This window comes from Mobula birostris, chromosome 2 (assembly GCF_030028105.1).
Source record: "Mobula birostris isolate sMobBir1 chromosome 2, sMobBir1.hap1, whole genome shotgun sequence".
Taxonomy (NCBI): domain Eukaryota; kingdom Metazoa; phylum Chordata; class Chondrichthyes; order Myliobatiformes; family Myliobatidae; genus Mobula; species Mobula birostris.
In genome coordinates this window covers 168,103,336-168,119,191 of record NC_092371.1, presented here as the reverse complement: position 1 = coordinate 168,119,191, position 15,856 = coordinate 168,103,336, and the positions used below count along the sequence as shown (strand labels likewise).

Here is a 15,856-nt window from a genome sequence, read left to right as displayed (position 1 = left end):
CTGAAGGTTAATTTGCAGGTTAAATCTGTGGTGAGGAAGGTAAATGTGATGTTAGCATTCATTTCAAGAGGACTAGATTGAAAAAGCAAGGATGTAATGTTGAGATTTTATAAAGCACTGCTGAGGCCTCACTTGGAGTATTGTGAGCAGTTCTGGGTCCCTTATCTTAGAAAGGATGTGCTGAAACTGGAGAGGGTTCAAAGGAGGTTCGTGAAAATAATTCCAGGTTTGATCGCCGTGTCATATGAAGAGTATTTGATGGCCCTGGGCCTGTATTCATTGGAATTCAGAAGAATGAGTGGTGACCTCATTGAAACCTATCAAATGGTGAAAGGCCTTGATAGAATATGTGCTGAGAGGATACTTCCTATGGTAGGAGAGTCTGACCAGAGGATATAGCCTCAGAATAGAGGGGAGTCCTTTTAGAACGGAGATGAGGAGGAATTTCTTTAGCCAGAGTAGTGAATCTGTGGAATTTGTTTCCACAGGTAGCTGTGGAGGTCAAGTCTGTATGTATATTTAAGGCAGAAGTTGATTCTTGGTTGGTCAGGGCATGAGGGGATATAGGGAGAAGGCAGGAGATTGGAGCTGAGAGGAAAATTGGATCAGCCATGATGAAATGGTGGAGCAGACTTGATGGACTAAATGGCCTAATTCTGCTCCTATGTCTTATGCTAAGAAGAAGGTGTTTTACCAGGATGCTGCCTGGTTCAGAGGGCATATGCTCTAACAAGAGGTTGGACAAACTTGGGGTGTTTTCTCTGGAGCAGTGGAGGCTGAGGGAAGATCAGATGGAGGTTTATAAGATTATGAGAGGTACATTATAGATAGAGTAGCCAGCCAATATTTTTTTTTCCCAGGGGGGCATTTAAGGTGGAAGGGGATAATTTCAAGGAAATGGGAGGGAAAAGGTTTTTTACACGGTGGAGCTTGGATTGTGCTGACTGGGGTTTGGCGGTAGAGGCAGAAACATCAGGGACATTTAAGGGATCTTTAGATAGACACATGAATGTGAGGTAAATGGGACGGTATGTTCATTGTGTAGGTAGAAGGATTGGTTTATTTGGCCATTTGATTACTAATTTAATTGGTTTGGCACAATATTGTGGGCTGAAGGGCTTGTTCCTGTTCTGTATTGTTCTAAAGAACATTTTGTAATTTGCTTCTGTGGCAAAATTTACAATTTCAAAAATTTAACATCTCAAAACTTGAGCTGTGAAGCATAAAACATGTGAGGATGGTAATTTATCATTGTTGTCACTTACTGAGTCCACATTCCATGGTTCAAATTTCAATAGTATTGCCATCAGTAAATACCCCACTGGCATTATCCTGGAATTTACCATTGACTGGAAGTGTAATTTCAATAGCCAAGTATTTACAGTGCTTACAAGAGCTGGTCTGGGGTTCCATGTATTTGGTGACATGTGACTCACTTCTCCATGGGTAAGGCCATAAAATGTTGACCCTGCTGATGACCCATGCCATTATTTTTTTGTTATATCATGTATTATTGATGCAAATGAATAAAAATTTAGTTTATGGGAATTTAGTAGTGTATTTTACTGAGTGCAGAAACAATGTACGAACGCATTGTGAGATACTTTGTAAATTTCCAAAGCTTGCTGTTGCTGTTAGAATGTGAGTGACCGCGCTTTGAAATTTTCATTTCCATATTCTTGTCTTGCAGGGAAATTTTCTAGTGTAATACCTATAAGTATGGATAAACAAACAAATGGGAAGAACCCAGAAAAATTATATAATTCACCTGCTTAGAATTTTAGTGGTATTATTAGAATGGTGAATAGGATATCTGGAAAGCTTTGGTTCTTCAAGTAATGCAACAGTATCTTTAATACTTATTTCAACCAGTAGATCAGATGGCCTGATTTAACCCAATCTGCAGCACAGCACTTCTGACAGTGTAATACTTCAAAATAGGTTAAGGCTTTGGGAGTTGGTGGTGACTCACTTGCCACAGAATTCATATGCCTGATCTTGTAACCTTATTCCATATAAGGTAGATTCTGATAAAGATCATGGTGAAAGCAATTTCATTAGTTTTGTCATGGCTTATTGAACAGTATCTGTTATGCATGTATGCTTTTTAAGGGTGAGCAGGAAGTAGAAGATTTTCTAGCCATCAGGAAGTGTGGTATTAGAATAATAGTAGATGATTTTCTTGTGCTGGCAATATTGTGTTCTGTTTTGCATAACATGTTAGAGATGAGGCTTGGTCCACCAGTTACTAAAATTGTGACTTTTCCACCTCAACTTTCTTATGGTGGTTTCATATCCCATATCCCCTTAATATCTTAAAATTCTACTGAGACTGTCTTGAAAATAATTAAGTCCACCAGAAAAGTTCCGGTATTAACTTACCCTGCTACCTAGTTCATTCTGACTTCTCACTATTTATCTCAAGATGTTTTTCGTTTATCTAATATTTCTACCTGACTTGCTCTATTAGCATAATCTTTCCAACTCTTTTTCATTCACCTATTCTCCTTCACTTTTTAAGATGACTGCTGTTCTCAGTGACACCTTTGCAAGATTGACAATAATAAAGGCAAAAGGCGCAGCAGATATTTATCCAGTTTGTCTCATTCTGTGATGTTTCACTATTTCTTGGATCAGCTCAGTCCATGGTGAGTTTTTGTTTGTTTTGTGCTTCATGATGGTGTTTTAACAATGCCGCAGCATTTCCTAACCATGGATCCTGGATTGCAAAGAGCTATTTTAGTTTGATTTTTGTTTGCTTAGCAGAATAGTTGATTTACCGCCAGCATCGTTTAGGATATAATTTCTTCAGCTTAAATAGAAAAGGTTGAGAGTAACTGTAGTTTAGAGCCAGACTTCTTGCCTAAATTGCTGTGTGGCAAACTTTCAAACATCAATAATTTAGATACAAAAGTTCAAATAAAAATACTGATCTTTTGAGTCAGGAGTGGCATCTTGGTTTACCTATCAAGTTTCCTTTGCTATTTTTCTCTAATTTACTCAAGAATTTCCAGATTTTGGTATTATCATTCAGATTGATCTTTTATAACAGTCTTTCCATTTTTTTCTGAACTTAGGTAAAACTCAATTGCATAAAATGATTTCTAGTTAGGGTTTTACATTCTCTGCTTCCTTTGATTAAAATATCTTTTTCTGCTGTTTAAACACGAGAATCCAAGTGTAGCGAGGTCTAAAGAGGCCATAGTGGCTCTGATTATTTAGTAATTTTATTAAGGTTGAGGAGAATAGTTTTACTAGCCATTATTACATTGAAGTGCACATGATTTGAAGAATCATACTGGTTGAATAAGAATTACTTGAATATTACAATCATCTTCAAGTTGGCAATAAGCTCAATGTGGAATTATAATATAGAAAAATATAGATAGATGCTTTATTGATCCCACAGGAGATTACAGTGTCACAGGAGCATTGCAAGTGCACAAATATACAATATTATAAGACAAGTAAGAAGAATAAATAATAAGTAATTTATCTTAAATACTCCAACAGGAGGGGATCATTACTTCTTCGGCTATAGGTTGACTCATTATATAGCCTTTTGGCCGAGTGTAAGAATGACCTTAGTGCTCTTTGGAGCAGCACAGTTGTCGTGGTTTATTACTGAAAGTGCTCCTTTGTTCAGCCAAGGTGGCGTGCAGATGGTGAGAAACATTGTCCAGAACTGCGGACTTTCCGTTGGGTTCTTTGTTCCACCACAGCCTCCAGTATGTCCAGTTTGACTCGTGTAATCGAACTGCTTTTCTAATCAGTTTATTAACCCTGGTTGGCATCACCCGTGTTGATACCATTGCCCCAGCACACCACAGCATAGAAGGTTGTATTGGCGACAGCTGACTGGTAGGACATGTGAAGGAAAGGTCCTCAGGAAGTAGAGGCAACTTTGGCCCTTCTCATACTGTACATAACCTCTGTGGTTGTGCTCCAGTCAAATCTGTCATCCAGGGGCACCTCCAGGTACTTGTAGGCTTGTAGGTCCTCACCATCAATAATAACAGGGAGCAGTGAAGGCTTTGTATTCCTAAAGTCCATCACCACCTCCTTTGTCTCACTGATGTTGAGCTGCGGATGATTCAGCTTGCACCATTTGACAAAGTCCTCCACCAGGGCCCTGTGTTCATCCTCCCGACCTCCCTTTATGCACACAACTATTGCTGAGCCATCAGAGAATTTCTGCAGGTGACATGACTCAGTGATGTATCTGAAGTCCGAGGTATACAGGGTAGACAGGAAGGGAGCCAGTACAGTCCCTTCTGGGGCCCCAATGCTGCTTATAGCCATGTCTGAAACAGCACAAGCTGCAGTCTGCCAGTCAGGTAGTCCCTTAACCACTGAACGGAGCTCTTCCCCTAGCAATGAGAGGTGTATGGTATTGAAGGCACTTGAGAAATCAAAAAACATGATCCTCACAGAGCTGCTCTGCTTATCCAAATGGGAGTAGACTGTTCAGCAGGTAGATGACAGCGTCATTGACTCCAATGTGCTCCTGGTAGGCAAAGTGCAGCGGATCGAGGGCTGATCTGAGAACTTCAGTTGGTACATTTAATGTCAGAGAAATGTATACAATATACATCCTGAAATTCTTTTTCTTCGCAGACATTCACGAAAACAGAGAAGTGCTCCAAAGAGTGAATGACAGTTAAAACGTTAGAACCCCAAACCCCCTCCCCCAGCTCCCTCTCCCATGCACAAATAACAGGAAGGCAACGGCCCCACCCCACCCCCACTTTGTACCATTAGTGCTGACTTTTTATGCAATGTACGTAGAAATTAATTTTTCAGAATGGAATGCATTTGGGATTATTTGTAGTTCAGAAATTCATCCAGGCCCTCCTTATTGTAAGAAGTGCTTGAGGTAATGATGTGTGCAATTTCTGCATTTTCCTGTTAAATCTTACATAAATCTCAATGTTAGAGTTTTAAATATTCTAGTAAATAACTAAGCTTAAGTATACCATGAAAAAGATAATGTGAATGATCAAACAGTGAAGTTAGTGGTTTAGGGAAGGGCTTTAGGAACGACAAATTCTTGGGGAAAAAGTCTTTTCAAGTAATGTCTCCTATATATTTAAAGTTGATTTCAATTTGTTGAATCAACAGTTGATTTAACAACAGTTTAAACATAGCATCTCAAACAGTATTGGACTAAAATCTTCCTCTGAAACGTTGGATCAAGTTCGATTTCTAAATTACATGATATTACATAATTCCCTGTGCAATGGTCTGTTGCTTGCACAATTAAGTTAGGTCACATTATTCTGTGTGCCTGTTGTAAGGTGCTATTAGGAAAATAATGAATACTGGTGCTCTTTATATGGCTCAGTCTGGGAGTGGGAACCCTCTTGGGTGAGTTCCCTGTATGTACTCCTCTCAACAACAGCACCATTCCAAACCCAGCTGCCTTTCTGACCTCTAATTGTCCCAGTGTCCAATCTGACTCGATGTAACTCCTCTGCCACCCACCTCCCTCCCCCCAGTCCTCAGATTTCACTGGATCCAGTGCAGATGTTGAACTGAATCTTCAGTGGCACATCAGGTGAAGAGTAGTTATTCAAATAATTTTTAATTTAACCACTGGATTTTTAATTTTTTTAAGAAAACTTAAAGCAAAAGGTAGTTTAATCTTATTATCCATTTGGACTTTTGATCAGAATTTTTTTTGCATATTTTGTTTGATGCAGAGTTGTTGAGCATGTATTTTTGGTATTCAAGGGGAAGTGTGGAATGTGAAGTTAAAGTAGAAATTCTGAACTGATAATTTGAATGGCAGGACAGACTGGAGATGCCTTGTTTTTTCTCTCTTTTGTCCCGAAACTGTAGAGTTATACGTCACAGAAACAGACCCTTTGGCCCAACTGGTCCATGCCAACCAAATCTCACTTAGCCTATATCCCTCTAAATCTTCCCTATCCATGCACCTGTCCAAATGCTTTTTAAATGTTGTTAATGTACCTGCCACAGTAACGTCCTCTGGCAGCTCATTCCATATTCTGGGTTAAAAGTTTTCTTTTGTCCAACTAAGTGACTCCCCATTCACTTTAAATCTGTACCCTCTAGTTTTCGAGTCCCCAACCCTAGGAACTTCACCGCCTTAAATTTGTTCACGTGCTTATGATATGACACACATTTGCAATCAGGTGTTTCTTTTGATAGATTTGTCATCTGTTGAAATTGGTTTGAAAGGTAGAGCGTTCTCTTTGAGTGCTTTGTACAAATTGAGTTCCATGTTATTATAACTAATTTCCTTCAAATAAAAATGAGATGAATTATGTACTTTGCTAGTTGGGCAATTTTAGGTCCATTGAGTATAATTTCTTGTGTTGAAGTTTTTGAATTGTGTGCTTTTTTTTTTAACTAGGTCAAAATCAACTGCTTGGAGAGGTTCCTCACTCTTTTTCACTATTATAGCCACAAAGGAAATCTGAATGCAACAGAAGCCATCAAGTTCTGGTAAGTTTTTTGAACTGCTATACACCTCCCAGCTTGGGGAAGTTTGATCAGATTGTTTCTTGAATTCAAAGTTTCAAATTGCATTTATTATCAAAGAATGTGTAAATTATACAGTCTTGAGATTTGTTTGCTTACAGGCAGTCGCAAAATAAGAAACCTGAAAGAACCCAATTTAAAAAAAGACCAATCCGCCAGTTTCCACAGAGAAAGAGAGGAAAAAAACAAAACAAATCATAGAAACAATAGGAGCGAGCAACAACAACAACAGCATTCTGTACCAGATTGAGTCCTTGGATCCAAATCCCTGGAGCAGCCTGGAGTAGGCCCAAAGCTTCAGTATTCAGCTCATCATATTAGCAAGGCAAATTGCAGCAAAGTTCGCAGACACGAAGCACAGCAGCAGGGGGCAGTCTCACAGCCTTAGCGTTGTGAAGGGAGAAGCCCTCAGACCACCTGGGCCGGCATTTAAATTGTCCGAACCTCCCACTAGGACTCTGGCCCTGCCGCCGGTGAATCACTCCGGGCCTAGATTTTGCTGCTGAGGGAGCTGTTCTCAACCTCTTAAAAAAAAAAAATGGCTTGGCGCCCAGAGCAATCCATCCTCGTCCAACACTCAACACTCCCCCTTTCCAGTCTATATGGGCAAGCATTTAGATTGTCCAAACAGTGGATTGTACGTCGCATTAGGACCCAGGCCTCACCAGGGCAAATTGCTCCGGGCCTAGAACACTGCCCATCGATTTGCTTTGCACCTGGATTTTGCTGCCAAAGAATCCATTCTCGATCTCGCTGATTCAGCTTAGCATTTAGAACAATTCACCCTCATACCCAGGTTAATTGGAAGGGCATCTGAACTCTCAGTCCTGGCTTCTTTCTGAATTGTACACTCCAACCAGTATGGCTCCAACTCCAAGTGCGTCAACTTTGCAGCGCACTGGCAGGACAAATTTGCTTTGCCTTTGCTTGCTGCTTCATTGCTTGTGGTGATATTTACCACAATTTCTGCGAAGCGCAGAATCAAATATTGCTGTGATGATTATACGCTCTAGTATCAATTGTTTGGCGACAATAAAGTAATTTACTTTAAGAAATGTTATTAATGATTTTAGATGAAATCGTACATCTTCAGTAGTACTATCTTAAACCAGAAGTGCTGATAGAAAGATCTTTTTACTTTCTACTTGCCTCTAAACTTATTTACTCACTTAAGACCATCACCCCTACTGGAGCATAGGCTGCCATCACTAACTCGCTAGAGCCCTCTATCCTGGGCCAGTCTTTCAAGTTGAACTTGGGTGGCTTGCAGGCTAAGGTCCTTCCTTTCCCAGGGATGAGGTATTTAGACCTTCTGTTGGCATTTCTGTAGCTCCACTCCCTTTAGATCGCGAGCTGCTGCTTTAACTAAATATCCCACCGTGGTCAAGGTTTTCCTCTGATCTTCCAGTGGAATGTTGCTGTCCCACTTGCAAAGGGATCTGGTCCCTTTCTCCACAGTGCTGCAAATCACACTCAAAGAGTGAGGGATAGCTGATCTCTATTGCTGTGCCCCATACCAATTCCTCACCCCTGTGGGAAGTGGGTGCACTCTCAGGGCATTGTTGATTGCATGGTGCGATGTTAGCCCACTCTCCTCTTCTCTCTCCCCTTCCCCCCACTGGACATCCATCTGCCATCTCCCTGTTGGACAAACTCAGTACAGCTCCCCCCTTACTGCATCCCAGATCCTCAGCAACCATGTGGGTAGAAACTCCCTTGGCTTCTGCCTGTATCTGTCTCCCAGCTCCACCAGTTCATAAGCAGAGGGGACTCTGGTAGTTGTCTTGGTGAGACCTGATGTGTTAACCTTCCCAAGTCCCTCTTCCCCCAACCAACTGCTCTTCCTGACCCTGTTTCATGGAGGCTGGAGGGGCTCTGGAAGCTGGCAAATACTTGTGTAAAGTGTGTGCCCAAGCCTTTTACACTGCAGCACCCCCTACTGTCTACCATTTTCGTGACACCCTCATCTACCTGGTCCACAGTGACCCGAGAGGAAAAGGATTTTAACCCCACCAGAACTGTGATGTCATCGGCTAAACGGAGGCATGGTGGGAGGTTCTGCAATGCTTCTGACATGGGCCAGTCCCTGTCTTCCATGGGGGAGTGGCTTTCAATGAGCAGGTAAGTTGAGACATTTACTGCAACAGACCATCCACGGTGGAGTTGCCTCTAAACTTGTATTTATCCATATTTTAGTTGCTTTAGCTTACTCTGGAGCAGGTTTTGTTCCCTGATGCCATTGGTGACCATTAGACCCTGGAAACTAATAATTACAAATTTTAAATGAACTGTCTTTTATTTAGTTAATGGCCTTCCTCTCCTCCCGCCACAGTACATGATTTCCAACTATTTATGTATTTGTTTTTATTGAGAAACTGAGCAGAATAGGTCCTTCTGGTCCTTCAAGCTGCACCACCCAGCAGCCCCCGATTTAACCCTAGCCTAATCATAGGACAATTTACAATGACTAATTAACTTATTAATCAGTATATCTTTGGACTGCGGGAGAAAACCCATATATTTCATGGGAAGGACGTACAGACTCCTTGCAGATAATATCAGAACTGAACATCGCACCGAGCTGTAATAGCATTGTGCTAACCACTACTCTATTGTTGTGCCTGAGGCTTTAGTTTCTGTCCCTCCCACTGTCCAAACCTGGTTTTGCTCTTTGGGCAAATATGGAGATAAGAATTTAAGTTTGTGCAAGAGGAACTCTTTTCTATGTTTTCTTCCATTGTGTCATGGTGTTGGAGTAATAATACCGTTAAAATTCAGGCCTTGTGATTCAAAAAGTAGTTCTGATTTATTTGTTGCTGAAATCATGTGTTTTATTCTCTGCTCTGATAGGGTCCTGGTTTTCATACAGATTAAACTTGTATTGAATTAAATAGTACAGTCCAGAGCACTGTTCTAACCAATGTGCAAATATGGGATATGAAAACCCTTGGTGTTTAGTACCAAAAAAGATTGCAAGTTCTGTTGCGTTTCCCTAATTGAAAAGTGTCAGTTCATCTCTTTGGAGAGGGGTCAATTTGCGTTACAGGTTTCCCCCGCTATACAAATGTAGAGCGTTCCGATGAAACCGTTGGTAAGCCGAAATGGCGTAAAGCGAAGAAGCAATTACCATTAATTTATATGGGAAAATTTTTTGAGCGTTCCCAGACCCAAAAAATAACCCACCAAATAGCACATAAAACCTAAAATAACACTAACATATAATAAAAGCAGGAATGATATGATAAATACACAGCCTATATAAAGTAGAAATAATGTATATACAGTGCAGTTTGACTTAACAGAATCGGGAAGTTTGAGCCAAAATTGATTTGTTAAAAAAAATCGGCACGTACACGCATGTGCATGTCACGCATGCACATGTACACACATTCGCACGTCATGCATGCGCATACACCTGCCCGTGCAAGGCTTCATGGTCATGGTGGTCTTTCTCGGGGTAAACACAAGTTTAAAGCGAGTGTCTTTTTTCGTAAAAGTGAAAATCCTCTTTCGGTTAACGAAAACAGGTACTAATGTAGGTCTTTTGTAAAAGCGAAATGTCGCGAAGAGAACGTTTGGAAAGTGGGGGACACCTGTATCTGTGTTAACATAAACTCCCTCCTTCCTGAAATGATGTCCTCAACAGCAGGAAATTCCAAGGTGCTATAATGGGATCTATGACTACATTTCAAATGAGTGGCTAGAATAAAATATAAAGCAGCATCTACTGTTACAAATGTTTGCTTAATATTTAAGCAGTCTTCAGTTTTCTTGCTGAACCCCTGAGATGATTTAATTCTTCTATAATTCTAAAATGTACCAAGATTGTTCATTTGCAAGTAGATTATAGATATAGAGATTCATAGAAATGTATGGCACAGAACCAAGCCCTTCTAGTCTATGCCAAACCAGTTAAATTGCCCAGTCCCATCGAACTGCACCGGGACTATAACCCTCCATACCCTTTCCATCCGTGTAGCTATTCAAACTCCTCTTAAATGTTGAAATTGCATCCTCCACTTGAGCTGGCAGCTCATTCCACACTCTCATGGCCCTGAGAAGAAGTTTCCCTCATGTTCCCTTTAAACTTTTCAGCTTTCATCCTGAGCCCATAAACCCTAGTTGTAGTCCCAGCCAACCTCAGTGGAAAATGCCTGCTAGCATTTACCCTATCTATACCCCTCATAATTTTGTATACGTATCAAATTTTCCCCTCAGTCTTCTACGTTCCAGGAATAAAACCCCTAAGTTATTCAATCTTTCCTTGTAACTCAGGTCCTCTAGTCCCGGCAACATCTTTGTAAATTTTCTCTTGTATTCTTTCAACCTTACTTACATCTTTCCTGCAAGTTGGTGACCAAACCTGCACACAATATCCCAAGTTAGGCTTCACCAACACCTTGTACAAATTCAACGTAACATCCTACCTCCTGTACTCAATACCTTGATTTATGAAGGCCATTCTACCAAAAGCTTTCTCTATGACACTAGCTACCTGTAACACCACTTTCAATGAGTTATGGACCTGTATTCCCAGATCCCGTTGTTCTACCACACTCTTCAGAGCCCCACCACCTAGTGTGTATGACCTACCCCCTGGTTAGTCCTACCGAAGAACAACACCTCAAATTTGTTTGTGTTAATTTTTATCTGCCATTTTTCAGCTCATTTTTCCAGTTTGTCCAGATACCGCTGCCTCCTTCACTGTCCACTACACCCCCAGTTTTGATGTCATCCGTAAATTTGCTGATCTAGTTAACCACATTATCAACAGGAATTCTGCAGATGCTGGAAATTCAAGCAACACACATCAAAGTTGCTGATGAACACAGCAGGTCAGGCAGCATCTCTAGGAAGAGGTGCAGTCGACGTTTCAGGCCAAGACCCTTCGTCGGGACAGGGTCTCCTGTTTACTCCACACATGGACAACTGCACTGATGCTTATTCTCTTCCTAATTATGCTTTTCCTCTTAATACTAACAGATCTCTTAGAGTTCTTCTTTGCCTTATCTGCCAAGAGTATCTCATGTCCCCTTTTTGCCATTCTGATTTCCTTCAGTGTACTCTTGCAAGCCTAACTTTACTTAAAGGACTTGATTAATCTCAGATGCATATTCCTAATTTATGCTTCCTTTTTCCTGACTAGAAACTCAATAACCTTCATTAGCGAGGATTCCCTTATCCTCACAGACTCTATAAGAACATGTTAACACTGAACTCTTCCTGTCTCACTTATAAAAAGCCTTTTCCAATTGTACTTGTCTATATTACCTTCAAAATTAGACTTGCCTCAATTTAGGATTTTAATTTGTGAAACTGGCCTATCTTTCCATAGCTAGAAATATGGTCAGTGGTCCCAAAATGCTTCCAACTGACACTTCATTTTCTTGCCTTGCTTCATTTCTCAAGAGGAGGTGAAGTGTTGCCTCTTTAATAGGGACATCTATAGATTGTTTGAAAAAAACTTTTCTGGACCTGCATAACAAATTCTGACCTGGAAATAATTTAGAAGATGTCTGGCTTGGGTGGTTGATGGTTGGGTTGAGTTGTTGTCCGACCTTGGCAGCTTGCTTTCAAGTGTTTCATCACCATGTGAGGAGACATCATCAGTGCGCTGTTGATTGTGGTGCGTCCTCCAAATGTTTGGCCTTTTCAGTTAGCTGATCGGATGTCATTTTGGAAACTCATTTGTGATGTGGGGAGGAAATCTCATTGCCGATTGGCTGTGGAGCAAACTTCATGCGTTGTGGCCTGGAATTTTGTCTGACGTGGTATTTGTTCCAGTCCTTGTATTGGATTTTGTAGACCACATTGATCTTGTCTTATAGCAATATTGAGGAAAGTACTTCGCATACCTAAAAGATGAACTAAGTATTACTTTGGCCAAACTAGGAGAAAACTATCCACAAGGATCCATGAACGTCAACTGGCTGTAAAGCAGCACGATCAACCCTCCCTCGTCTCAACCCATGAAGATTGAGAAGAGCACAGATTTGACTGGGCATCAGTGAAAGTCAAGAGAATTCCTAGAAGCATAGTTTTCGTGAACAATTCTGTAAGCAATTACGTAGACCTTGATCCTATTTATGAGCTGATGCGGGCAGTATTCCAGACTACAATGCACAAAGTTTGCCACACAGCTGATCAGCGAAGATATTTCCTCTTCACATCACAACTGAGTTTCCGAAATGATGTCCAGCCAGCTAATTGAAAGATATATAAAGGCCAAGCATTCAGAGGGCACACCACAGTCAACAGCACACTGACAATGTCTCCTTGCATCATTACAAAATATTTGCAAGTAAATTGTCAAGATCGGAGAACAACTGAACCCCACCAAAGTCTGCCCAATATGAACCTTTGGCACTGTTACAGTCAATGTTAGATAAGTTAAAATCATCTACTATTACTATCCTATTATTCCTACAGTTGTATGCAACCTTCTTATAGATTCACTTGAATGTTGAATTTTATATGGTAATTTAGATATGAATTACTTATTTAAAATTCTGATGATTTAATCTTACTAAGTTTTGTAGTTTGGCTTGAGCCTAAATTCTGACAATATGGTTGCTGAACTGTTATGTAGTTTGCAGGAAAATAAAGATACAAAAGTTCTTTTTCTGTTTGTAATGAAGGACTGCATTAATATTAACAAATGAAATGTGAATTTAATAAAAATTTTGCAGCAAAATTAAATATAGTAAAAATTTGTGTTCCTACTGGAATTTATTAAGATAATTCTGGATCTCTACTTTTCCATAATTTCTTATAAAATTCCAAATCATTGCCTTAATTACAGATCGCTGCCACAAAGGTCAGTCATGTCATAGTGTTTTAAATATCTAATCTCATTTTGGCTCTTGTGATTCTTACCTTAGTTTTCTTGGGTACTGCTTTAAAATGTAAGCACCAGATGTTGCCAAGAATAAAGCTTCGCAGGGACTTGAGAAGTTAGACTTAACCTACCTATTAAAAAAAGAGGAAATTGATAGTTCTCCTGTAATTGTCATTGTGTTTTACGAAGACTGCAAGGGGATCTATTGTTTCTTCATAACCAGTGAACTGCTAGCTAGATGTTCAGTTGTAAGCGGAACTTAGTAGCATGTTAGATTGAGGAAACTGCTGCAGATCACTGTTAAAATAGATATTCTTTTAAAAAGGGGATTGTACACAGAAAGAAATGGAATTGGGAGAAACTGAGCTACGTAGTGCAAATATTATTTTTCCAATTAAGTAGGTGTTTTGAGATTAAGGGATCAGAGCGACATGGGCCTTGAGAATATTGCTGAGATGAAAAAGATGAGCAGTGATATCTAGGTTTGGCTGAGCAGACATGAGCTCAATGGGTTGCATCTATTTCTTATGGTGGGCATTTATTTTTGAATATAGATGACTTAGTCAAATCAGAGAAGATCTGGGCACAGGCTTTAGCAATTATGCAGCTATTCAAATCTAAGAATCAGTTAATTAGACAGTTGAACTAGCTCTTGTAACTGAAAGGGGTTAGGGCTGTAATGAATTTGACATAGAGAAAAGTACAGCACAGAAACTGGTCCTTTGTCCTGTCTAAACTGTACTGAACCATTTAAATTGCCTATTCCCATCGACCTGCACCTGGAGATAGCCATCCATACCCCTACCATCCATGTACCTATCCAAATGTCTCTTAACTGTTGAAATTGATCTTGCATGCACCACTTGCACTGGCAGCTCATTCCACACTCTCACAACCCTCTGAGTGAAGAAGTTTCCCTTCATGTTCCCCTTAAACTTTTCACCTTTCATCCTTAACCCGTGACTTCTAGTTGTAGTCCCAGCCAACCTCAACAGAAAATGCCTGCTTGCATTTACCCTATCTACGCCCCTCATAATTTTGTATACTTCTATGAAGTCTCCCTCAATCTTCCACGTTCCAAGCAATAAAGTCCTAACCTGTGCAAACTTTCATTATATCTCAGGTCCTCCAATCCTGGCAACGTCCTCGTAAATTTTCTTTATACTCTTTCAACCTTACTTATATCTTTCCTGTAGGTATATGACCAAAACTGCACACAGTCTTCCAAATTGGGCCTCACCAATGTCATACACAACTTCAACATAAGATCCATCTCCTCTACTCAGGGCATATTCAAAACCCGGACTCCAGCAACGACCATGGAGACATTCAAAATGATTGCTCAACCACCAACTGCGACTCCAGCCTTGAACTCCAGGCCGGGTCTTTCTGTGCTGCTGTTGTGACTCCCGTCTCCACTTGCCCCACCACCACTCTGCAACCCCGTCTCCCTCAGCTCCCACCGTCAGCTCCTGGGCCCTCAGAGGCTCCATCTTCCTCTCACCCCTCTCCATTGACACCCCCAGCCTCCCCCCTCCCGCCTCTGATCCCAGCTCTCAAGATTCCAGCCTTGAACTCCAGGCCGGGTCTTTATGTGCTGCTATTGTGACTCCCATCTCCCCTTCCCCCACCAATACTCTGCAATCTGGTCTCCCTCAGATCCCACCGTCAGCTCCTGGGCCCTCAGAGGCTCCATCTTCCTCTCACCCCAACCCTCCCCTCTCCACTGACACCCCTAGCCTCCCCCCTCCCCCCTCTGATCCCAGCTCGCATCCGTGCCGGGTCTTTACCATCCCCTCCGACCTTCAACTGTCGGAGGCAGAATGCTCTGTCCTCAGTAAGGGCGTCACCTTTGTCCCCCTTCGCCCACACCTCAGCGAGTTCCGCGTTTGCCATGATGAGGAACTTTTCTTCCGCCGTCTCCGTCTCCGAGCCTACTTCTTCGGCAAGGACTCTTCCACCCCCACTGATGACCCCTTCTCCCGTCTTCAACCCTCCTCTTCTTCATGGACACCCTGCTCTGGTCTTCTGCCTGCTCTGGATCTCTTTATCGCTAACTGCCGACAGGACATCAACTGTCTCGACTTCACCGCACCTTGTCCCCATTCCAACCTCCGGAACGCTCTGCTCTCCACTCCCTCCGCACTAATCCTAACCTTATTATTAAACCCGTCGATAAGGGGGGTGCTGTTGTAGTCTGGCGTACTGACCTCTACCTTGTCGAGGCACAGCGACAACTCGCGGATACCTCCTCTTATTTACCCCTCGATCGTGACCCCACTAAGGAGCACCAGGCCATTGTCTCCCACACCATCACCGACTTTATCTGCTCAGGGGATCTCCCATCCACTGCTACCAACCTTATAGTTCCCACACCTCGCACTTCCCGTTTCTACCTCCTACCCAAGATCCACAAACCTGCCTGTCCTGGCTGACCTATTGTCTCAGCTTGCTCCTGCCCCACCGAACTCGTTTCTGCATACCTCGACACTGTTTTATCCCCCCTTGTTC

The 15,856-nt window shown here is 41.6% G+C and overlaps 1 protein-coding gene across 4 annotated transcripts in view; it reads left to right on the top strand.

Moving 5' to 3' along the window:
- lyst (lysosomal trafficking regulator) overlaps positions 1–15,856 on the top strand; it is a 291,632-nt gene that overhangs the window by 59,352 nt on the left and 216,424 nt on the right. For 2 of the 4 annotated variants that reach the window (XM_072251047.1, XM_072251048.1), the window contains exons 2-3: positions 6,380–6,471; positions 8,490–8,628. In XM_072251047.1, the coding sequence (XP_072107148.1) occupies positions 6,447–6,471; positions 8,490–8,628 (164 nt within the window). In that variant the 5' untranslated portion in view covers positions 6,380–6,446. Of the gene's footprint in view, positions 1–2,521; positions 2,649–6,379; positions 6,472–8,489; positions 8,629–15,856 lie in introns of all 4 variants that reach the window. The other 2 variants (XM_072251049.1, XM_072251045.1) reach the window with 2 other exon arrangements.